The sequence below is a fragment of the Pongo pygmaeus genome, chromosome 6 (genome assembly GCF_028885625.2).
Source record: "Pongo pygmaeus isolate AG05252 chromosome 6, NHGRI_mPonPyg2-v2.0_pri, whole genome shotgun sequence".
Lineage (NCBI taxonomy): Eukaryota > Metazoa > Chordata > Mammalia > Primates > Hominidae > Pongo > Pongo pygmaeus.
Window position 1 is genome coordinate 42,650,041 of NC_072379.2, and position 23,614 is coordinate 42,673,654.

Genomic DNA, 23,614 nt, shown 5'->3' on the forward strand with positions numbered 1-23,614 from the left:
CACAGAAACCCAGGCCATTCCCTGATCCTAACATGGTCTGAACCCTCACCCCCAGGAAGTGATACTGAAAGAGCACATGCTTTGGAGCAAAAAGGCCTGCTACCATTTACTGCTTCTGTAACCTCAGGTGAGTCTGTGAGCCTCCATCTTCTGCTCTGTGAAGCCTGGAAATACTGCCTCCTTTATGGAATTAATAGGAGAAGGAAAGTGCATCAAAACAACAACAAATGGAAGTTACAGAAAAATAAAACATCCCCAGTCAGATTTTTCTGCTGATTATTTAAAACATATAACATTCATACTGATGTATAAAAGTCATTTTAAGTAATTTTAATCATGTAAAGACCGACATGACCCCTTTCCCCCAATCACAGTATAAACAAAGCTAATAAAGGATAGATAACAAGATATTTGAACCCCAGAAATGTCTGCCACTGAAATGGCCATTGTGATGCTTGGAAAGATCTAGATTGGTTTGGAATTCCAGAGAGAGACCTCAGGCATAAGGGAGAATGGCTTGAATAGAGGAAAGCGTAAATTTGATCATTTGATTGCCTACTGCTTTATGGGCTAAACTTGATTCCCAACCACAGCCTTTGTGATGCGGCCCCTGCCCACCTTGGGCCCCAACAGGTGTTGTGCCATTGCCACCTCTGCCTCTGATCAGCCCAAGGAGCTTGTTTCCCTTTCTCCTTCCCCTTTCCTCTGATTAGGGTGGTGTTGCTATGAGTTCTCACAGAACCCTCAATAGCTGGCTCATCTCCCTAACGGGATATGTGGCTATCAAGGACTCGTTAAAAACAACAACAAAACCCACAACTGCTCTCTCCCTCTGCCAGGCACATCACACTGTACTTTTCACAACCACCATTATTGTCCCCAGTTTACAGATGAGAGAAACCAAGGCTCAGGAGGTTCAGTCACTTGCCCAAATTACACAGCCGGGAAGCACTGGGTCCAGGATTTGGACTCAGGCAATTCAGATGCCAGATCCCATGTTCCTCACCACCTTGGAGCAAATTAATGAAACAACAATTATAAAATTATTGAACATTATGAAAACTTTAAAAAATAATTGTCAGTTGAAAAGGATTTCTTAGGAAATGTTGAAAGTTCTTACATTTGCAAAGTATGGATTGGAGGGCACCTCATCCCTGTTCTGTCTCTTTATTCAATATGCATAACAGTTGGGGGCCGCAGTTTCTAAAAAGCAAGAATAAAACATTTCTGGTGAAATGGACACGGAAGACCTTGTCCTTTTATTACGGGTTTTTTGAGAACCCACCTTCATGTAATCAGAGGGATCTTGGTCATGGGACATGGACTGGACTGAAGTCAAGAGACTTGTGTCTTGGTCCCTCTCTCCCTCTCCTCACTGTGGTCTTCCATTTCCCCTTCCCATGGATCATAATCCAGTCCTCCCCCTGACAGGAAACCGCAGCAGTATGCAAGTACTGTACCATTAAGGGGAATGATGTAGACCGAGAACGGCCAAAATATTGGCAATTTCACATCACTCAACCAAACACAACCCATCATTTATTAAATATTCTCTTGATCCTAATAGCTCTGTAAGGTAGTACTATTATTAAGGCCCATTTTATAGATAATAGAACTGAGTCTAAACTGCGCAAAGATTGTTATACATGGGTCCGACTCCAGAGCCCGTGCTTTTTCCGTGACCGTGGTGACTTCTAAAATAAAATATCCCGCGTTGCTATTTTTCCGTTTGACATTAATAATTACTGGATACCAATAATAGTGGCGACGCACTGGTTTCAGCATTACAGGCCCTGCGATATTCTCATGAATTTCCTTGCCCTCCGACCCTTTCCCCGTACTTAAAATTTTCCTTCCTCAGGGGCCAGTCACCAATGTGGTCACATGTGGCAAACCCATTCTTGCATAACTGCGTAAGTCATCCTTGAAGAACTGGGTGACGTTTTAACCAAAATATGTTTCTTCTTTATTTGTGGATAAAAGTCTGGAGGGTTTTTCTGTTTTTTTTTTTTTTTACGAATATTATTTGGAGGCATAACTAGGACCTGGGGAAACGCTTGGCTCCTCTTCGAGCCCCGAGGGTGCAGGTTGGGCAGAGCGGGCTCCGGTGAGCCGCACACCCATCACCCGTACTAGCGTGAGGTTGTTGAAGAGGAAATCTCACGTTTCGCGTCCTCAAATTTCCGGATCTGAAACCCTATGCAAGCAGCAACCGCGGCAGAGCGAACAGCCGGGGATAAGCATTCACAAGGCTGAGCATTCACAGGGCTCCGGGGAAGGCGGGAGCATACCGCGGCCCGGTCCCGCAGAGGCGCTGCCCCGCCCCCGCCAGAGTACGAGCTCCGACTTGGTCTCGTCCGCGGCCGTCCCCACCCCTCAGCGCGCTGTGGTACGTCCCGCGCTCCGCTTGGCCCAAGATGGCGGCCTCCGTGTGCAGCGGGTTGCTGGGGCCACGGGTGAGTGGGGCGACTCGGCAGGTCCCTGCGAGTCGGAGGTGGGGTCCCTAGTTTCCGCCTCACGCGCCCTTCCTCCACAGGTGCTGTCCTGGAGCCGAGAGCTGCCTTGCGCTTGGCGCGCCCTGCACACCTCCACGGTCTGCGCCAAGGTGAGCAACGCCGGGGCAGGGGCCTGGGGGCCGGGGGCCCGGGGGCCCGGGGGGTCCGGGAAGCCGTCGGGCTGAAGGGGGCGTGTCGCTGGGGTCCGAGGCGGGGCTAGGGTCGGGGCTTAGGGATCAGGGGGTTGGGGCCGGGGAACAGTGCCAGCTGACTGGGGGGACATAGCGCGAGGTAGGGGTCTGGATCGGGGGTCTCGTGGAGTCACGGCCCCTTTTGCTCCTAGAACCAGGCGGGCCGAGTACGCGTAAGCAAGGGGGACAAGCCGGTGACCTACGAGGAGGCACACGCGCCGCACTACATCGCCCACCGTAAAGGCTGGCTGTCGCTGCACACAGGTGAGGGGACCCCAGGCCTCCAAAAGGAGCACTCAATCCGATTGTCATGTAAACAAAATGAGCACGTGTCACAGGTTTTCTTTAACCCAGGAAATAATGCCAGGGTCAGAAATCTATGAAACCAACTCAAGGGAGACATAAAAAAGCAGAGACATATATAGATCAGGATGTTGAAACAAATTTGAAGATGGATGCAAAACTGACTTTTTCCATGGCAGGCAGGGACTCAATTGATCCTCCATTGAACAGAAATTATTTGCATGTCTACAGACAAGAATTATTTTGCATTCCTATCAGTTATCTGTAATTTACAGAGCTGTAAAATAGCTCAGAGTCAAGGAAAGGAGTGAAACCGTTGCAGAATCTGATAACCCTGAAGAGTGTGCTCTAAGGAATGCAGTTTTCCACTGAAGCACAAATTTTTCTCTGTAAATATATACAGACAACCCTCATTATTCATGAATTCCATATTTTCAGATTCTTCTGCTCACTGAAATTTATTTGTAAGCCCCAAATCAACACTCTGGGCACTCTCAAGGTCACTCTGAGATGTGGGTAGAGCTGTCACCCCAGGTGCATGTCCCGAGCTGAGGTCGACAAGGCTCTGCCTAGTTTCAGCTCTCATACTGTAAAAGATGTCCTTTTTATGGTCTAGAATCTTTTTTTAATTTGCATTTTTGTACTTTTTGTTAGTGATTTTGCTGTTTAAAATGGCCTTGCAATGCTGAAGTGCTATCTAGTGTTCTAAGGGGGAGAAGACTGTGACGTGCCTTAGGGAGAACATACATGTATTAGAGAATCTTTCTTCAGTCATGAGTTGCTCTTGGCCCTGAATTCAATGTTAATGAATCTACCATATGTATTAAACAAGGTGTCTTTAAATAGAAACACAAAGGAAACTAGGTTATGTATTGATTTGTTAACAAAAATATGGTGCCCAGAGGCTGGAAGGAATCTAACCCTGTATTTCCCCTAGGAGCAATGGTTCAGTATTCACTAACTCAGTGTTGGCAGTGACTTTATAGAATATAACTATTGTGAACAATTGATAACTAACTGTGCTTTGTTTAGTACAGAGGTTCTTGGATGTTTGAGATGCATCTAGAGAACTTACTTAAAACACAGATGCTTGCCTGGCGCGGTGGCTCACGCCTGTAATCCCAGCACTTTGTGAGGCCGAGGAGGGTGGATCCCGAGGTCAGGAGTTCCATACCAACCTGGCCAAGATGGTGAAACCCCATCTCTACTAAAAATACAAAAAAATTAGCTGGGCGTAGTGGCGGGCGCCTGCAATCCCAGCTATTCAGGAGGCTGAGGCAGAGAATTGTTTGAACCCAAGAGGCGGAGGTTGCAGTAAGCCAAGATCATGCCACTGCACTCCAGCCTGGGCGACAGAGTGAGACTCCATCTCAAAAAAAAAAAAAAAAAAAGAGAGATGCTTATCTCCCACTCTTTCAGGTTCTGGTCTGAGGTTTGGATGTAGGTGTGCAGACTCTTAATGGACATTGTAAGGGCTGCAGGGGATCCAGGGTTCACACTGAGGAACCCACTCGTGGAAGCCCTGGGCCTAGCTCATGAGAGGACTCATGTCCCTAATCTCAAAAATAGCTGGTAGCCTCATCTTTCTGGCCCATGGGATGACCAGTGTTTTTATAAGGCAGCCAAGAAAGCAGGAAAGGGGCTAGATGTGGTGGCGTCATCTGAGTTTTGTACCCTGACTCAGGCCTCCATCTTCCTTTTTGTAAAATAAGGATAATGATAATACCTACTAAACTGAATTGGCTTGGGAATTAATGACATAACATACTTTGAACTTTAAAGTGTTATTTTTCTTATTCCATTAGAAGAAGAAAAGAGAAGAGGCTGGGGGTGAAGGATGGGATTGTGCTCAGCGCTTTTGGATGTTGACTCTGGAGTTATGGCAGGGCCCTGGAGCAATGAGGCTGATTCTTCTGTTATGCCCTTCCCTCTTCAGGTAACCTGGATGGAGAGGACCATGCCGCAGAGCGAACGGTGGAGGATGTTTTCCTTCGCAAGTTCATGTGGGGTACCTTCCCAGGCTGCCTGGCTGACCAGCTGGTTTTAAAGCGCCGTGGTAACCAGTTGGAGATCTGTGCCCTGGTCCTGAGGCAGTTGTCTCCACACAAGTACTACTTCCTCGTGGGCTACAGTGAAACTTTGCTGTCCTACTTTTACAAATGTCCTGTGCGACTCCACCTCCAAACTGTGCCCTCAAAGGTTGTGTATAAGTACCTCTAGAACAATCCCCTTTTTTCCATCAAGCTGTAGCCTGCAGAGAATGGAAACGTGAGAAAGGAATGGTATGTGGGGGAAACGCATCCCCTCAGAGGACTGAGGCATGGTCTCTCAGCTGCTATTGAATAAAGACCTTCTATCTTGTCTTGCCTCTCTGTTTTTACTCTTGGATGAGGGAACTAGAGTAGCGTTTCTTTGACGATGCTCCAGGGTTTGCAGGAAGACTGATGCCAGTTGTTTGAAGTTTAATTCATAGCTACAGTTTGGTGAGTATCTGTGCCAATCAATCACTCTGTCAAGCACTTTACCTAAAGTTCTTTGTTTTTTCTCAAGATGGAAAAACCCATTCAGTGTTACTTTTTAAGAATCAAAACAGACCGGGCGTGGTGGCTCACTCCTGTAATCCCAGCACTTTGGGAGGCTGAGGCGGGCAGATCACGAGGTCAGGAGATTGAGACCATCCTGGCTAACAAGGTGAAACCCCGTCTCTATTAAAAATACAAAAAATTAGCTGGGCATGGTGGCGGGCGTCTGTAGTCCCAGCTATTTGGGAGGCTGAGGCAGGAGAATGGTGCGAACCCGAGAGGCGGAGCTTGCAGTGAGCCGAGATCGCGCCACTGCACTCCAGCCTGGGTGACAGAGCGAGACTCCATCTCAAAGAAAAAAAGAAAACAATATGAACATATATCAAATTGACCATGAAGCTTTCTTATAATTCCACTCCAGAGTGAACTACTGTGAACAGCTTTTATATTTTATTCCCAGATGTACTGTTTTCAAGGAATACTTTTATGCACACTTATCGATACTAAACTCTTATTGAGTGCCTACTCTGGGCCAAGCACTCTTCTAACTGCCTGGGACCCGTTAGTGAGCAAAACATTTCATTCCAAGATCACTGTCTTTGTGACACATCCTAGTGAAAGGGCAGGGAGCGTGAGACAGCATTAAATGGTCCAAGCACGTGAAGGAGGAAGACATGCAGGTAAATGGAGGAAGAGCATTTCAGTAAGTTGCATTCACAAAAGCCAGCACCTGGTGCTAGGAAGTAGGGCAGGGGTTGCTTATCCTGACCTTGACTCTCATCTTGACCATGTCTCTGATATCTTTAACCTGACCCTGAGCCTCAGCCTAACACACCCTTACCCTGAACTTGTTAATGGCCCTGACTCTAACCGTGACCCTGTTGCTGACCTTTACACACAGCCTGACCTTCACCCTCACTCTCACCTAGACCCTCCCTGGTCAGGTGTCTCACTGCGAGTCTGACCCTGACCTTGACTCTGATGGTCACTTTGAACTTCACTCTGAACCTGACCCTGACTCAGAACATACTAACACTACCCTGACTCTTACCGTGACTGTGTTAGTCCATTTTCATGCTGCTGATAAAGACATAACCTGAGACTGAGGTTTAATGGACTTAGAGTTCCACATGGCTAGGGAGGCCTCATAATCATGGTGGAAAGCAAAAGGCATGTCTTATATAGCAGCAGGCAAGAGAAATAATAACCAAGCCAAAGGGTTTTCCCATTATAAAACCATCAGAGCTCATGAGACTTATTCACTACCACGAGAACAGTATGGGGGAAACCGCCCCCATGATTCAGTTATCTCCCACTGGGTCCCTCCCACAACATGTGGGAATTATGGGAGCTACAATTCAAGATGAGATTTGGGTGGAGACACAGCCAAACCATATCATCCTGTTGGGAACAGGCCCCCAAATCTGGCCATAAACTGGCCCCCAAACTGGCCATAAACAAAATCTCTGCAGCACTGTGATATGCTCGTGATGGCCATGACACCCACACTGAAGGTTGTAGGTTTACCGGAATGAGGGCGAGGAACACCTGGTCCACCCAGGGCGGAAAACCGCTTAAGGCGTTCCTAAACCACAAATAATAGCATGAGCGATCTGTGCCTTAAGGACATGTTCCTGCTGGAGATAACTAGCCAGAGTCCATCCCTTTGTTTCCCGTTTCATTTAATCTATAATCTATAGAAACAATGCTTATCACTGGCTTGCTGTCAATAAATACTTTTTATTTATTGTGGGTAAAACTCTGTTCGTGGCTCTCAGCTCTGAAGGCTGTCAGCCCCCTGATTTCCCACTCCACGCTCTATATTTCTGTGTATGTGTCTTTAATTCCTCTAACGCTGCTGAGTTAGGGTCTCCACGACCGAGCTGGTCTAGGCAAGTGGTGCCCATACGTGGGGCTCGAAACCTGGGTTGGAGGGTCGCTGGAGCGACGGTTAGAGAATGTGGAACTAAGCTGGAGGACACTCGAGTACTCTTAAGCAATCCTTGTGATGAGTAACAAGGGGAGTTCAGAAGCATCAGGGTAACAATGGGACAGGTGTGGGCTCTGGTTCATTCCACCTTGGAACCTTTTAACACTGATGATGAAGAGGAAGTAGAGTACAACGAAGTAACAGAAGAGGTGACAGAGCAGGTTTGTTTGCCAGCTAAAGTTAAAGCGGCAAAGGAGGAAGAGGTTCATCCCTACCGTTCTTCACCCCCTCATTATTTTGAAGAAAAAGAGTAGCCTGACCCTTCAGATCTTTCTTTTCCAGAGGACACTGGGTGAAAAGTAGTTGCCCCAGTGACTGTTCAAACAGCGCCTCAACCGACCGCTCTTAGTTCTATTCAGGCAGGAATTCAGCAAGCTAGACGAGAGGGTGATATAAATGCTTGGCAGTTCCCTGTTAGAATACATCCACCTAATCAACAGGGAACTATTATAGCTACGTTTGAGTCTTTTCCTTTTAAATTACTCAAAGAGTTTAAACAAGCTATCAATCAGTATGAACCAGGTCTATGCCCAAAGTGTAAAAAGAAAGCATTGGGCCAATCAGCGTCATTCTAAATTTGAGAAGGTTGGAAACATGATTTCAGGAAATGCCATGAGGGGCCCATCCCGGGACCCGTTGCAAACCGGGGCATTTCAGGCTCAGGCCATTCCTTCACCCGTGTACAATGTCTGTCCCCAGCCACAGCTGGTAGTGCCGTGGTAGATTTATGCTGCACAAAATCTGTCAGTCTTCTGCCTGGGGAACCCCTGCAAAAAGTTCCAACAGGGGTCTGTGGACCCTTGCCAGCGGGGATGATAGGATTACTTCTAGGTAGATCTACTTTAAATTTAAAAGGAGTACAAGTACATACAGGAGTCATTGATTGAGATTACAATGGGGAAATTCAAATTGTCATATCTACTTCTGTTCCCTGGAAAGCAGAGCCAGGAGAGCGCATAGCACAGCTCCTGATTGTGCCGTATGTGAAAATGGGGAAAAGTAAAATTAAACAAACAGGAGGATTTGGAAGCACAAATAAACAAGGCAAAGCAGCTTACTGGGTGAATCAAATTGTGATAAACGTCCTACCTGTGAAATAACTATTCAGGGAAAGAAATTTAAAGGTTTGGTAGATACAGGAGTGGACATTTCCATCATTTCTCTACAGCACTGGCCATCCGCATGGTCAATTCAACCCGCTCAATTTAATATAGTTGGAGTTGGTAAAGCCCCTGAAGTATGTCAAAGTAGTTATATTTTGCATTGTGAAGGGCCCGATGGACAACCTGGGACTATTCAACCAATTATAACTTCTGTACCTATAAATTTATGGGGGAGAGATTTATTACAACAATGGGGAGCACAAGTTCTAATTCCAGAGCAATTATACAGCCCTCAAAGTCAACATATGATGCATGAAATAGGGTATGTCCCTGGTATGGGACTAGGAAAAAATTTGCAAGATTTGAAGGAACTGCTTCAAGTGGAAAGACAAAGTTCCTGCCAAGGTTTGGGATAACATTTTTGATGGAGGCCCTTGTTAAGCCTCCAGAACCTATACCTTAAAAATGGTTAACAGATAAGCCAATTTGGATAGAACAATGGCCGCTAAGTAAAGAGAAACTGGAGGCTTTAGAGGACTTAGTTAATGAACAATTGGAAAAAGGACTCATAGCTCCAACATTTTCCCCTTGGAATTCTCCAGTTTTCATAATTAAGAAAAAATCAGGTAAATGGAGAATGTTAACCGACTTTAGAGCCATTAATTCAGTTATACAACCTATGGGGACATTGCAGCCAGCACTGCCTTCTCCTACTATGATTCCAAAAAATTGGTCTTTAATAATCATAGATTTAAAAGACTGTTTCTTTACTATCCCCTTAGCTGAGCAAGACTGTGAATAGTTTGCATTTACAATTCCTGCGTACACAACCTACAGTCTGCTAAGTGTTTTCATTGGAAAGTGTTGCCACAGGGCATGTTAAACAGTCCAACAATTTGCCAGATGTATGTAGGGCAAGCAATTGAACCTACTGGTAAAAAATTTTCACAGTGTTACATTATTCATTATATGGGTGATATACTTTGTGCTGCCCCCACTCGAGAAATATTACTCCAATGTTATGATCACTTGCAAAATGTGATTTCTCATGCTGGTTTAATTATAGCTCCTGACAAAATTTAGACTACTACTCCTTACTCCTACTTCGGGACCTTAGTAAATGACACTACAATAGTGCCACAGAAAGTAACCATACGTAGGGCTCAATTGAAAACATTAAATGACTTTCAAAAATTACTGTGGGTCATTAATTGGATACAACCTGCTCTAGGCATTCCTACCTATGCCATGAGTAATCTATTTTCTATCCAGTGACGCCCAACTTGCCAAATGGTGCAATTCCTCATCGTTTACAGGAGGAGTTAATCCTTGAGGATTGCAACCTAATTCTCTTTGGCAAATGGATGTCACACATGTTCTCTCATTTGGGACACTAGCTTATGTACATGTATGTGTGGACACCTTTTCTCACTTTGTCTGGGCTACATGCAAATCAGGAGAGTCTTCTGCCTGTGTTAAATGTCACCTTTTGCAGTGTTTTGCGGTGATGGGCATTCCAGCTTCTACTAAAACAGATAATGCCCCAGGCTATACTAGCCAAGCTCTAGCTACATTTTTCTCTGTATGGAATATTAAACACATTATTGGTGTCCCATATAATTCTCAAGGACAAGCCATAGTGGAAAGAATGAATCTCTCCCTGAAACGGCAGTTGCAAAAGCAAAAGGGGGAAAACACGGACTACGGGATACCTCATATACAATTGAATCTAGCATTATTGACTTTAAATTTCTTGAGCCTGCCTAAAGGCCAGGTGCTATCAGCAGCTGAACAGCATCTACAAAAACCAGCTGCAAAGACAGAAGCAGAACAACTGGTTTAGTGGAGAGATCTGATGACAAAAATTTGGGAAATAGGTAAAATAATAACTTGGGGTAGAGGTTATGCTTGTGTTTCTCCAGGACTGAATCAACAGCCAATTTAGATACTATCAAGACAGCTGAAACCTTATCATGAGCCAGATGCCAAGGAAGAGATTCCGAGAGGATCCCGAGGACCCCCCAGTTGCAGCCATGTCAAGACTGATGCTAAGGAGGACCCCAACTGTCACAAGCAACACCCATTGAACACAGCCACCAACCAGAGGACAGATCAAGAAACTGTCACAGATGGCAGAAGAAAACCTGAGGAAAGTGGGACAACCAGTCACAATGAGTAATTTAATGGTAGCTATGATAGCAGTGATCACCATTGCCATGAGTATTCCTTCAACAAGGGCTGACACAGAGAACAATTATACTTATTAGGCATATTTATCAATCTTGGCTAGCAATAATGCCTGGATGTAATCACTCTATGACACATTTACACATGCTTTCTAGTCTCAATATTTACCATAATGAATCTGCTCCTATAATTGAGGCATACCACCCTCAAAAACCTATTTGTAAACAGAATTGGACCTGGCCAGAAATAATGAATGTACTTGTTTAGGAAGATTGCATTGCAGAACAGGCAGAGGTGCTGTGCAACGATTCCTATGGAATCATTACTGATTGGTCCCTAAGGGGATGTTCAGCTTGAATTACACCTCTCAGTCTGTGTGCCATGGCCACACTATGTTCAGCTGGTCTAAACAAAACAGTCAGATGGTAGAAATGGTAAGAAATACGGCAAGAGTTCCTATTGTCTGGAAACATGGCAGTATAGTGGCACCTCAACCTCAAATGATACAGCCCTCTCTAGAAGCTAAACATAAGGATTTGTGGAAACTATTAATGGCTCTTAATAAGATCAAAATTTAAGAAAGAATTAAAAAGCATCTAGAAGGACACTCTACAAACTTCTCTTTGGATATTGCAAAATTAAAAGTACAAATATTTAAAGCATCCCAGTCACACCTGACCTTAATGCCAGGAACTGGAGTACTTGAAGGAACTGCAGATGGATTAGCAGCTATTAACCCATTAAAATGGATAAAAACACTTGGAGGCTCTATGATTTCAATAATGATTGTGCTACTAATCTGTGTTGTTTGTATAGTCTGCAGATGCAGATCCTGACTCCTGCAAGAAGTAGCTCACCGTGATAAAGCCACCTTTGCTTTTATCATCTTGCAAAAATCAAAAGGGGGAACATGTTGGGAACAGGCCCCCAAGTCTGGCCATAAACTGGCCCCCAAACTGGCCATAAACAAAATCTCTGCAGCACTGTGACATGCTCGTGATGGCTATGATGCCCACGCTGAAGGTTGTGGGTTTACTGAAATGAGGACAAGGAACACCTGGCCTACCCAGGGCAGAAAACCACTTAAGGCGTTCCTAAACCACTAACAATAGCATGAGCGATCTGTGCCTTAAGGACATGTTCCTGCTGCAGATAACTAGCCAGAGATCATCCCTTTGTTTTGGCCCATCCCTTTGTTTCCCATTTTAATCTATAATCTATAGAAACAATGCTTATCATTAGCTTGCTGTCAATAAATATGTGGGTAAAACTCTGTTCGTGGCTCTCAGCTCTGAAGGCTGCCAGCCCCCTGATTTCCCACTCCACACTCTATATTTCTGTGTGTGTGTCTTTAATTCCTCTAGTGCTGCTGAGTTAGGGCCTCCATGACTGAGCTGGTCTCGGCATCATTTCACCCCCAACCCCTCCCAAATCTCATGTCCTCACATTTCAAAACCAATCATGCCTTCCCAAAAGTCCCCCAAAGTCTTATTTCAGCATTAACTCAAAAGTCCACAGTCCAAATTCTCAACTGAGACAAGGCAAGTCCCTTACATCTATAAGCCTGTAAAATAAAAAGCAAGTTAGTTATTTCCTAGAATGTACCCCATACAATGGGCGTACAGACATTGGATAAATACAGTCATTCCAAATGGGAGAAATTGGCCAAAACACAGGGGCTAAAGGCCTCATGCAAGTCCGAAATCCAGTGGGACAGTCAACTATTAAAGCTCCAGAATGCTCATTGAGTGTAACTTTTCCAAGCACACAGTGCAAGATGTTGGTGTATCTACCATTCTGGGGCCTGGAGAATGGTGGCCCTCTACTCACAGCTCCACTAGGCAGTGCCCCAATGGGGACTCTGTGTGGGGGCTCCAATCCCACATTTCCAATCCACACTGCCCTAGCAGAGGCTCTCCATGAAGGCACCGCCCCTGTAGCCAACTTCTGCCTGGACATCCAGTTATTTCCATACATCCTCTGAAATCTAGGCACAGGTTCCTAAACCTCAATTCTTTTTTATTTTATTTTATTTATTTATTTATTTTTTTTCTTTTTTTTTTTTTAAATTTATGAAGTATTTATTGATCATTCTTGGGCATTTCTCGGAGAGGGGGATATGGCAGGGTCATAGGATAATAGTGGAGAGAAGGTCAGGAGATAAACACATGAACAAAGGTCTCTGGTTTTCCCAGGCAGAGGACCCTGCGGCCTTCTGCAGTGTTTGTGCCCCTGGGTACTTGAGATTAGGGAGTGGTGATGACTCTTAAAGAGCATGCTGCCTTCAAGCATCTGTTTAACAAAGCACATCCTGCACCGCCCTTAATCCATTTAACCCTGAGTTGACACAGCATATGTTTCAGAGAGCACGGGGCTGGGGGAAAGGCCATAGATCAACAGCATCCCAAGGCAGAAGAATTTCTCCTAGTCAGAACAAAATGGAGTCTCCTATGCCCACCCCTTTCTACACAGACACAGCAACAATCTGATCTCTCCTTCCTTTCCCTACACTTCCTCCCCTTCTCTTCAACAAAACCGCCATTGTCCCCATGGCCCGCTCCCGATGGTCGCTGTCTCTTAGGAGCTGTTGGGTACACCTCCCAGACAGGGCAGCCGGGCAGAGGCGCTCCTCACCTCCCAGACAGGACGGCCGGGCAGAGGCGCTCCTCGCTTCCCAGACGGGGCCGCCCGGGCAGAGGCGCTCCTCTCCTTCCAGACCGGGTGGCAGCCGGGCAGAGGTGCTCCTCACCTCCCAGACGGGGTGGCCGGGCAGAGGCGCTCCTCACTTCCCAGACGGGGCGGCCGAGCAGAGGCGCTCCTCACTTCCCAGAGGGGGCGGCCGGGCAGAGGCGCTCCTCACTTCCCAGACCGGGCGGCCGGGCAGAGGCGCTCCTCACCTCCCAGACGGAGTGGCCAGGCAGAGGCGCTCCTCACTTCCCATATGGGGTGGCGGCCGGGCAGAGGCGCTCCTCACTTCCCAGATGGGGCAGCCGGGCAGAGGCGCTCCTCACTTCCTCCCAGACCGGGTGGCGGCCAGGCAGAGGCGCTCCTCACCTCCCAGACGGGGCAGCCGGGCAGAGGCGCTCCTCACTTCCTCCCAGACCGGGTGGCGGCCAGGCAGAGGCGCTCCTCACCTCCCAGACGGGGCAGCCGGGCAGAGGTGCTCCTCATCTCCCAGACGGGGCGGCCGGGCAGAGGCGCTCCTCACCTCCCAGACGGAGTGGCCAGGCAGAGGCGCTCCTCACTTCCCATATGGGGTGGCGGCCGGGCAGAGGCGCTCCTCACTTCCTCCCAGACCGGGTGGCGGCCAGGCAGAGGCGCTCCTCACCTCCCAGACGGGGCAGCCAGGCAGAGGTGCTCCTCATCTCCCAGACGGGGCGGCCGGGCAGAGGTGCTCCTCATCTCCCAGACGGGGCGGCCGGGCAGAGGTGCTCCTCATCTCCCAGACAGGGCGGCCGGGCAGAGGTGCTCCTCATCTCCCAGACGGGGCGGCCGGGCAGAGGTGCTCCTCATCTCCCAGACGGGGCAGCCGGGCAGAGGTGCTCCTCACTTCCTCCCAGACGGGGTGACGGCCGGGCAGAGGCACTCCTCACCTCCCAGATGGGGCGGCTGGGCAGAGGCGCTCCTCACTTCCTCCCAGACGGGGTGGCGGCCAGGCAGAGGCACTCCTCACCTCCCAGACGGGGCGGCCGGGCAGAGGTGCTCCTCATCTCCCAGACGGGGCAGCCGGGCATAGGTGCTCCTCACTTCCTCCCAGACCGGGTGGCAGCTGGGTAGAGGCACTCCTCACCTCCCAGACGGGGCGGCCGGGCAGAGGCGCTCCTCACTTCCCATACGGGGTGGCGGCCGGGCAGAGGCGCTCCTCACTTCCTCCCAGACGGGGTGGCGGCCAGGCAGAGGCGCTCCTCACTTCCCAGATGGGGTGGCCGGGCAGAGGCGCTCCTCACTTTCCAGACAGGGTGGCCAGGCAGAGGCACTCCTCACCTCCCAGACGGGGCGGCCGGGCAGAGGCGCTCCTCACTTCCCATACGGGGTGGCAGCCGGGCAGAGGCGCTCCTCACTTCCCAGATGGGGCAGCCGGGCAGAGGCGCTCCTCACTTCCTCCCAGACGGGGTGGCGGCCAGGCAGAGGCGCTCCTCACTTCCCAGACAGGGCGGCCGGGCAGAGGTGCTCCTCACTTCCTCCCAGACAGGGTGGCGGCCGGGTAGAGGCGCTCCTCACCTCCCAGACGGGGCGGCCGGGCAGAGGTGTTCCTCCCTTCACAGACGGAGTGGCCAGGCAGAGGCGCTCCTCACCTCCCAGAGTGGGCGGCCGGGCAGAGGCGCTCCTCACCTCCCAGAGTGGGCGGCCAGGCAGAGGCGCTCCTCACTTCCCATAGGGGGTGGCAGCCGGGCAGAGGCGCTCCTCACTTCCCAGATGGGGCAGCTGGGCAGAGGTGCTCCTCACTTCCTCCCAGACGGGGTGGCGGCCAGGCAGAGGCGCTCCTCACCTCCCAGACGGGGTGGCCGGGCAGAGGCACTCCTCACCTCCCAGACGGGGCGGCTGGGCAGAGGCGCTCCTCACCTCCCAGAAGGGGCGGCTGGGCAGAGGCGCTCCTCACTTCCCATATGGGGTGGCGGCCGGGCAGAGATGCTCCTCACTTCCCAGACGGGGTGGCGGCCAGGCAGAGGCGCTCCTCACTTCCCAGATGGGGCAACCGGGCAGAGGCGCTCCTCACTTCCTCCCAGATGGGGTGGCGGCCAGGCAGAGGCGCTCCTCACCTCCCAGACGGGGCGGCCGGGCAGAGGTGCTCCTCATCTCCCAGACGGGGCAGCCGGGCAGAGGCGCTCCTCACTTCCTCCCAGACAGGGTGGCAGCCGGGCAGAGGCGCTCCTCACATCCCAGACGATGGGCGGCCGGGCAGAGGCGCTCCTCATTTCCCAGATAGGGCGGCCGGGCAGAGGGGCTCCTCACATCCCAGACGATGGGCGGCCAGGCAGAGATGCTCCTCACTTCCTAGACGGGGTGGCGGCGGGCCAGAGGCTGTAATCTTAGCACTTTAAGAGGCCAAGGCAGGAGGCTGGTAGGTGGAGGTTGCAGCGAGCCGAGATCACACCACTGCACTCCAGCCTGAGCACCACTGAGCATTGAGTTAGCGAGACTCCCTCTGCAATCCCAGCACCTCGGGAGGCCGAGGCAGGCAGATCACTCGAGGCCAGGAGCTGGAGACCAGCCCGGTCAACACGGCCAAACCCCGTCTCCACCAAAAATACAAAAACCATTCAGGCGTGGCGGCGCGCGCCTGCAATCCCAGGCACTCGGCAGGCCGAGGCAGGAGAGTCACAGGAGCCCGAGGCAGGGAGGTTGCAGCGAGCCGAGATCATGGCAGTACAATCCAGCCTAAACCTCAATTCTTGACTTCTGTGTACATGCAGGCTCAATACCACATGAAAGCTGCCAAGGTTTGGAGCTTGCATGCTTTGAAGCCATGGCCCAAGCTGTACCTCGGTCCCTTTTAGCCATGGCTAGAGCAGCTGGGATGCAGGGCGCCAAGTCCCTATGCTGCACATAACAGGGAGGCCCTGGGCCCGGCCCACAAAATCATTTTTTTTCCCTAGGCCTCTGGGCCTGTGATGGAAGGGGCTGCTGCAAAGGGCTCTGACATGCCCCGGGGACATTTTCCCCATTGTCTTGGCAATGAACATTAGCTCCTAGTTACTTATGCAAATTTCTGCAGCTGGCTTGAATTTCTCCTCAGAAAATGGGTTTTTCAGCTGGGCGTGGTGGCTCACGCCTGTACTTTTCAGCTGGGTGTGGTGGCTCACTCCCAGCACTTTGGGAGGCCAAGGCAGGTGGATCACCTGAGGTCAGGAGTTCAAGACCAGCCTGGCCAACATGGTGAAAACCCATCTCTACTAAAAATATAAAAATTAACTAGGCGCGGTGGCAGGCGCCTATAATCCCAGCTACTTGGGAGGCTGAGGCAGGAGAATTGGTTGAGCCTGGGAGGCAGTGTTTGCAGTGAGCCAAGATCGCACCATTGCACTCCAGCCTGGGTGACAAGAGAGAAACTCCATCTCAAAAAAAAAAAAAGGCCAGGCATGGTGGCCCATGCCTGTAATCCCAGCACTTTGGGAGGCTGAGGCAGGCAGATCACTTGAGGGCAGAGGTTCGGGACCAGCCTGGCCAACATGGTGAAACCCCATCTCTACTAAAAATACAAAAATCAGCTGTGTGTGGTGGCAGGCACTTGTAATTCCAGCTATTCGGGAGGCTGACGCAGGAGAATTAATTGAACCTGGGAGGCAGAGGTTGCAATGAGCCGAGATGGTGCCACTGCACTTCATCCTGGGTGAAAGAGCAAGGCTGTCTCAAAAAAAAAGGTGGGGGATTATTTTCTATCCTATTACATTGTCAGGCCTCAAATTTTCTCAATTTTTATGCTCTGTTTCTCTTTTAAAATTGAATGCTTATAACAGCACCTAAGTCACATTTGAATGCTTTGCTGCTTAGAAATTTCTTCTGCTGGATACCCTAAATCATCTCCCTCAAGTTCAAAGTTCCACAAATCTCTAGGACAGGGACAAAATGCCTCCAGTCTCTTTGCTAAAACACAGCAAGAGTCACCTTTACTCCAGCTCCCAACAAGTTCCTCATCTCCATCTGAGACCACCTCAGCCTGGATTTCATTGTCCATATCATTATCAGCATTTTGGTCAAAGCCATTCAACAAGTCTCTATGAAGTTCCAAACTTTCTCACCTTTTCCTTTGTCTGAGCCCTCCAAACTGTTCGAACCTGTTCCTGTTACCTGGTTCCAAAGTCGTTTCCACATTTTCGGGTATCTTTACAGCAGCACTCCACTGTACTGGTACCAATGTACTGTATGAGTCTGTTTTCACACTGCTGATAAAGACACACCCAAGACTGGGTAATTTATAAAGAAAAAGAGGTTTAATGGACTTACAGTTCCACGTGGCTGGGGAGGCCTCACAATCATGGTGGAAGGCAAAAGGCACGTCTTACACAGCAACAGGCAAGAGAGAATAATAACGAAGTGAAAGGGATTTCCCTTTATAAACTCTTCAGATCTCGTGAGACTTATTCACTACCACAAGAACAGTATGGAGGAAACTGCCCCCATGATTCAGTTATCTCCCCTGGTCCCTCCCACAACATGTGGGAATTATGGGAGCTACAATTCAAGATGAGATTTGGCTGGGGACACAGCCAAACCATATCAATGACTAACCCTGACCTCATCCTAACCCTAGTACTGATACTCACTTTGACCATGACTCTCACCCAGATGCCTATCATGACACTGACCATAAACCTGGAAGTCATGTAAATCTGACTCCCACTCATCCCTAACCCAGACTCTGGCGCTGATCTTGGCCCTATCTCTCACGCTGATCTAACCCTGCCCTTGACCTGATTCTCACACTCAACAATGCTGACCCTGGTTGTCATTCAGGCCCTAGGACTCCCCCTGGACCCTGACCCTGGCCTGAATCAGATTCTCAACCTGACCATAATCCATGGGTACATCATGACTGATTTTGACCCTCAACCAGATCCTGAACTCAGCTTGACCCTGAACTCATCTCACCTTTTTCCTCACTCTCACCTTCTGCTTAATCAGACCCTAATCTTCACACTCACCCCAACCCTATGCACGAGTTGGTCATTAGCCTGAACCTTCTAATCTTCATCCTGACATGAATGTGTTCTGACCCTTACCCTCACTCTGACCTTGACTGTGAGCTCTACTCTATCACTGATACTGAACCTCATTAGAACTTGATCATGACCCTGACCCTCACCATGCCCCTGACTCTGATCTTGACTTTTACCTTGAACCTGATGATTTTCCTCACTCTGAATAGGACCCTTACTCTGACTCTCACCCTGAGCCTGACCCTCGCAGTAATTCTGATCCCGATGTCAAACTGACAAAATTTGACACTGACTTTGACCCTGAGCCTAACACTCACCTGGTTCTTACTTTCATACTGACCTTGACTCTCTCACATAGACATTGACCATGAACCTGAACCTGACATCAAATCGCACACCCACTCTCACCCTCTGACCCTCAACTTGAGCTTGACCCTTACCCTCACCCTGTACCTAACCTTAACCTGATTCTAACCCTAATTCTTACCCTCACCCAAATTTGTTCCTGCACTTGAAATGTGAGTTTTGTGGTTCAGAAGTCAGCCACACTGGGCTTCACTGGACTAAAAAAATCAAAGGGTTGGCAGGGATGCATTCCTTTCTAGAGGCTCTAGGGGATAATCGGTTTCCTCACCATTTCCAGCTTCCAGCGGCTGCCTACATTCTTTGGTCTGTGGCCCCTGCCTCCATTTTCAAAGCCAGCAGTAGCAGGTCAAATCCTCACTTTATATCACTCTGAAGATTCTTCTCTGGCTTTTCTCTACCACTTTTAAGGATTTGGGATTTTTTTTTTTTTTTTTGATAGCTTTGCTCTATTGCTCAGGCTGGAGTGCAGTGGCATGATTTTGGCTCACTGCGTCCTCTGCCTCTTGGGTTCGAACAATTCTCCTGCCTCAGCCTTCCAAGTAGCTGGGATTACAGATGCACACCACCACATCTGGCTAATTTTTGTATTTTTAGTAGGTATGGGGTTTTGCCATGTTGGCTAGGCTGGTCTTGAATTCCTGAGCTCAAGCAATCTGCCCACCTCAGCCATCCAAAATGCTGGGATTACAGGTGTAAGCCACCATGCGTGGCCAGGATTTGGGATTATTTTGGGTCCACCTGGATAATCCAGGGCTTCTTTCTACCTCAAGGTAAAACGATTAGCAACTTAATCATCTTTGCCATGTAATGGGATGTTCACAGGTCCCAGGGATTAAGGCATAGGCATCTTTGGGGGCCATTATTCTGCCCACCACAACTCTAACTGTACCCTTGCTTTCATCTGACCTACATTCTGACACTGACACTGACACTGACCCTGACCATGAAGATCAACATGACCCTTTTTCTGATCCTGACACTGAATTTGACTGTCACCTTGTCCCTGGCTGGCACCATGAACCTAACTGAAGGTGTGACCTGACCCTCACCCTCACTCTGACCTTGACCTTGACAAGGAATAGACCTTCACCCTGACAGTCACCATGACCCTGTGCTGACCTTGATGGTGACTCTCACTGACTCTGGCCCTCATGCTGACCCTGACCCTTTTCTCAACTTTACCTTTATTCTGACCCTTATCCTCACCATGACCCTGACCCTAAACCTCATCTTGACTGTGGTTGGCTGAGTAATGGCTCCCACAGATGTGCATGTTCCAGTTCCCAGAACCTGTGAATATGGTACTTTGCCAATATGGTTAAGAGTCTTAATACAAAAAATTAGCCTGTTGTGGGCCAGGCATGGTGGCTCATGCCTGTAATCCCAACACTTTGGGGAGCCAAGGCAGGCAGATCACAAGGTCGGGAGTTTGAGACCAGCCTGTCCAATATGGTGAAACCCCGTCTCTATTAAAAATACAAAAATTAGCTGGGCGTGGTGGCAGGCGCCTGTAGTCCCAGCTACTCAGGAAGCTGAGGCAGGAGAATCGCTTGGACCCGGGAGGCGGAGGTTGCAGTGAGCCGAGATCCTGCTGCTGCACTCCAGCCTGGGCGACAGAGCAAGACTCCATCTCAAACAACAACAACAAAATTAGCCTGTTGTCATGGCGTGCACCTGTAGTCCCAGCTACCCAGGAGGCTGAGGTGGGAGGATTGCTTGCTTGAGCCTGGGAGGTTGAGGCTGCAGTGAGTTGCAGTGAACTGCACCCCATCCTGGGCAACAGAGTGAGACTTAATTAGGCCCAGCATGGTGGCTCACGCCTGTAATACCAGCACTTTGAGAGGCCAAGGGGGATGGATCACTTGAGCCCAGGAGTTCGAGATCAGCCTGGCCAACATGGTGAAACCCCGTCTCTACTAAAAATAAAAAATTAGCCAGGCGTGGTGGCAGGTGCCTGTAATCCCAGCTACTTGGGAGGCTGAGGCAGGAGAATTGCTCAAACTCAGGAGGTGGAGGTTGCTATGAGCCAAGACTGCACCATTGCACTTCAGCCTGGGCAACAAGAATGAAAACTGTTAAAGAAAAGAAAACAAAAGAAAAAAGAAATTTGCTTACATGATTGTGGAGACTTTGTGCTTCCAAAATCTGATAGGGTAGGCTGGAGACCCAGGGAAGAGCTGCAGTTTGAGTCCAGAAACAGGCTGCTGGCAGAATTCTTTCTAGGTAGAGGAAGGTTGGTCAGTCTTTTTTATGTTCAGGACTTCAACTGCTCACCTGAATTATGGGAAACAATTTCCTTTACTCAGAGTTCACTGATTTGAATGTTATTCTAATAAAAAAAATATTTTCACAAGAAACATCCAGAATAATGTTTCTTTTTTTTCTTTTCTTTTTTCTTTTTTTTTTTTTTTTGACAGAATCTTGCTCTGTCACCAGGCTGGGGTGCAATAGCTAGTGTGATCTCCACTCACTGCAACCTCTGCCTCCCAGGTTCAAGCAATTCTTATGCCTCAGCCTCCCCAGTAGCTGGGAGTACAGGTGTGCACCACCATGCCCAGCTAATTTTTGTATTTTTAGTAGAGACAGGGTTTCACCATGTTGGCCAGGCTGGTTTTGAACTCTTAGCCTCAAGTGATTTGCTCACTTTGGCCTCCCAAAGTGCTGGGATTGCAGGCGTGAGCCACCATACCTGGCCAGAATAACGTTTCATGAAATATCTGGACCCAATGGCCCAGCTAAGTTGACACATAAATATTAATCACCACAAGTCCTAAGGGAAAGAGGAGTAAGGATGATCAGAGTTAGAGAAGATGGACTAGAATAAAAATAGTGATAAAGAGAGAGGGAGAGAATAGATGGAGGAGGAGAGAGAGGAATTTGAAGATGCTTCCCTGCTGGCATCGAAGATGGAGTAAGGGAGATGAGCCATGAAATGCAAGAGGCTTTTAGAAGCTGGAAAAGACAAGGAAAGAAATTCTCTCCTAGGGCCTCTAGAAGGAATACAGCCCTGCTGATCCATTTTAGACCTATTTTGGGTAGTAACTATCTAGGGCTAGTGGTGCAGGAGGTAAAGGAATTTACCACGTCTGTTGTAGATAAAGACAGATTTATCAGAGAAGGCATGAAAATACTTGCAAGATTGCAATGGGCAGTACAGCAGAGAAGGGGCTGCCTGCAAAGAGGCTGGGGTTGCAAGCAAGTTTTTTTTTTTTTTTTTTTTTTTTTTGAGATGGAGTCTTACTCTGTTGCTCAGGCTGGAGTGCAGTGGCATTATCTCAGCTCACTGAAACCTCCACCTCCTGGGTTCAAGCAATTCTCCTGTGTCAGCCTCCCAAGAAGCTGGGATTACAGGCACCTGCCGGCATACCTGGCTAATTTTTGTATTTTTAGTAGAGATGGGGTTTCTCTATATTGGTAAGCCCGGTCTTGAACTCCTGACCTCAGGTGATCCACCTCCTCAGCCTCCCAAAATGCTGGGATTACAAGCATGAGCCACCGTGCTGGCCTTGGAAGGAAGTTTTATGGGTTGTGCTGGAGGGGGCTACAGGCAGAATGAGGTCATTGTGCCCTGGGGACAAGGTCATTGTGCCCATGGAATGAGGTAGAGGTCATTGTAATTAGCCATCTCTCAGAGCAATTGTTTCTTGTTCTTCCCCACCTAGACCCCTCCCCAACCCAGGGCCCCTTCCTCCTGGTTGCTTACTTACCTTCTCAGGACTCCACACTTCTGATCTCCACAGCTGTAAGATAATAAATGTGTGTTGTTTAGGCCATCAAGTTTTTCACTCCTGTAGTTCAGCAAGCAGGAGGGAGTGGCACCCAGTGGCCTCTTCACTTCTGTAGCTCAGTGAGCAGAAAGGAGTGGCATCCAGTGGACTCTTCACTTCCATAGCTCAGTGAGTGGGAGGGAATGTTACAGCTCTTTTACTCCTGCCACCCATAGCTAGGTGAGCAAGAGCGTTACAGCCCTTTAGCTCCTGTGGTTCAGCAAGTTCTGGGTTCTTGTCCTGCAACCAAGAGGAATAAGGTATGGGGACGCTGGAGAGTGAGTAAGGCAGAGTAGAGTTTTATTGAGCAACAGAAAGAAAGCTCTCAGCAGTGAGAGGGTACCCAAAATCAGGTTGCTGTCTGTGAGGCTGAATCTGGGGGTTTTAGGAGCTTAGAATGGGAGAATGCATGCTGAATGGTCCATGGGTAGGCATGGAAGATGAACCATTCATTTGGTTAAAAGGCATCATTAAGAAGGAACCAATCAAGAGATAATGGGTAAGATGGAGATAGAAGCTTTCACTCTGGTTGTGGACTCTACCCAGAACTGGCAGCTCAGTTTTCAGGCTTCAGACAGTCCTTGGCCTGAAGATCGAGTTTCACCAGGGACCTGTCCCTGTCTGCCTAGGAATTTGTCTGTCTCCTGTCGCTATCAATAATGTGTTACAGCAGCAACAGGAAACTAATATACCACTCAACCTTTAGATGTCAACTTAAAAATCATTTCTGTTTAAATTTGTAAAACAAATGTTAACTGAGTCCCACTCAGTAACACCCACTGGGCTTATAGCAACCATGTTCTGAGATGGATCTCCATTGTCTCTGACTCCCTCCTGTAGATTTCTTTGTAGCACTAATCACAAGTGCTAATGGAAGAGTGATCTGATGGCTTTCTGTTTAATATCTGTATCCCTGTGCTCCTAGACAGTAGGCTCTTTGAGGACAGTCACCATAGTCCAACTTTCCAGGAGACCTGAAGCAAGGGGCTAAATGTGGGGCTTTGGGTCCTGGGTCAGCACAAGAAAAGTGGT

The 23,614-nt window shown here is 48.8% G+C and overlaps 1 protein-coding gene across 1 annotated transcript; it reads left to right on the forward strand.

Moving 5' to 3' along the window:
- Positions 1–1,920: 1,920 nt before the first annotated feature.
- Positions 1,921–5,350, forward strand: MRPS24 (mitochondrial ribosomal protein S24). The gene is made up of 4 exons (XM_054494498.2): positions 1,921–2,456; positions 2,537–2,605; positions 2,839–2,950; positions 4,926–5,350. The coding sequence occupies exons 1-4, from the start codon at positions 2,418–2,420 to the stop codon at positions 5,207–5,209; spliced, it is 504 nt and encodes a 167-aa protein (XP_054350473.1). The 5' UTR covers positions 1,921–2,417; the 3' UTR covers positions 5,210–5,350.
- Positions 5,351–23,614: the final 18,264 nt, after the last annotated feature.

Bases quoted from the DNA above. Each gene is read 5' to 3' on its own strand.
- MRPS24 (XM_054494498.2), top strand. From the start codon at position 2,418: ATGGCGGCCTCCGTGTGCAGCGGGTTGCTGGGGCCACGG. The intron at 2,457-2,536 runs GTGAGTGGGGCG...CTTCCTCCACAG, and splicing joins GCGGGTTGCTGGGGCCACGG to GTGCTGTCCTGGAGCCGAGA. The intron at 2,606-2,838 runs GTGAGCAACGCC...TTTTGCTCCTAG, and splicing joins CCTCCACGGTCTGCGCCAAG to AACCAGGCGGGCCGAGTACG.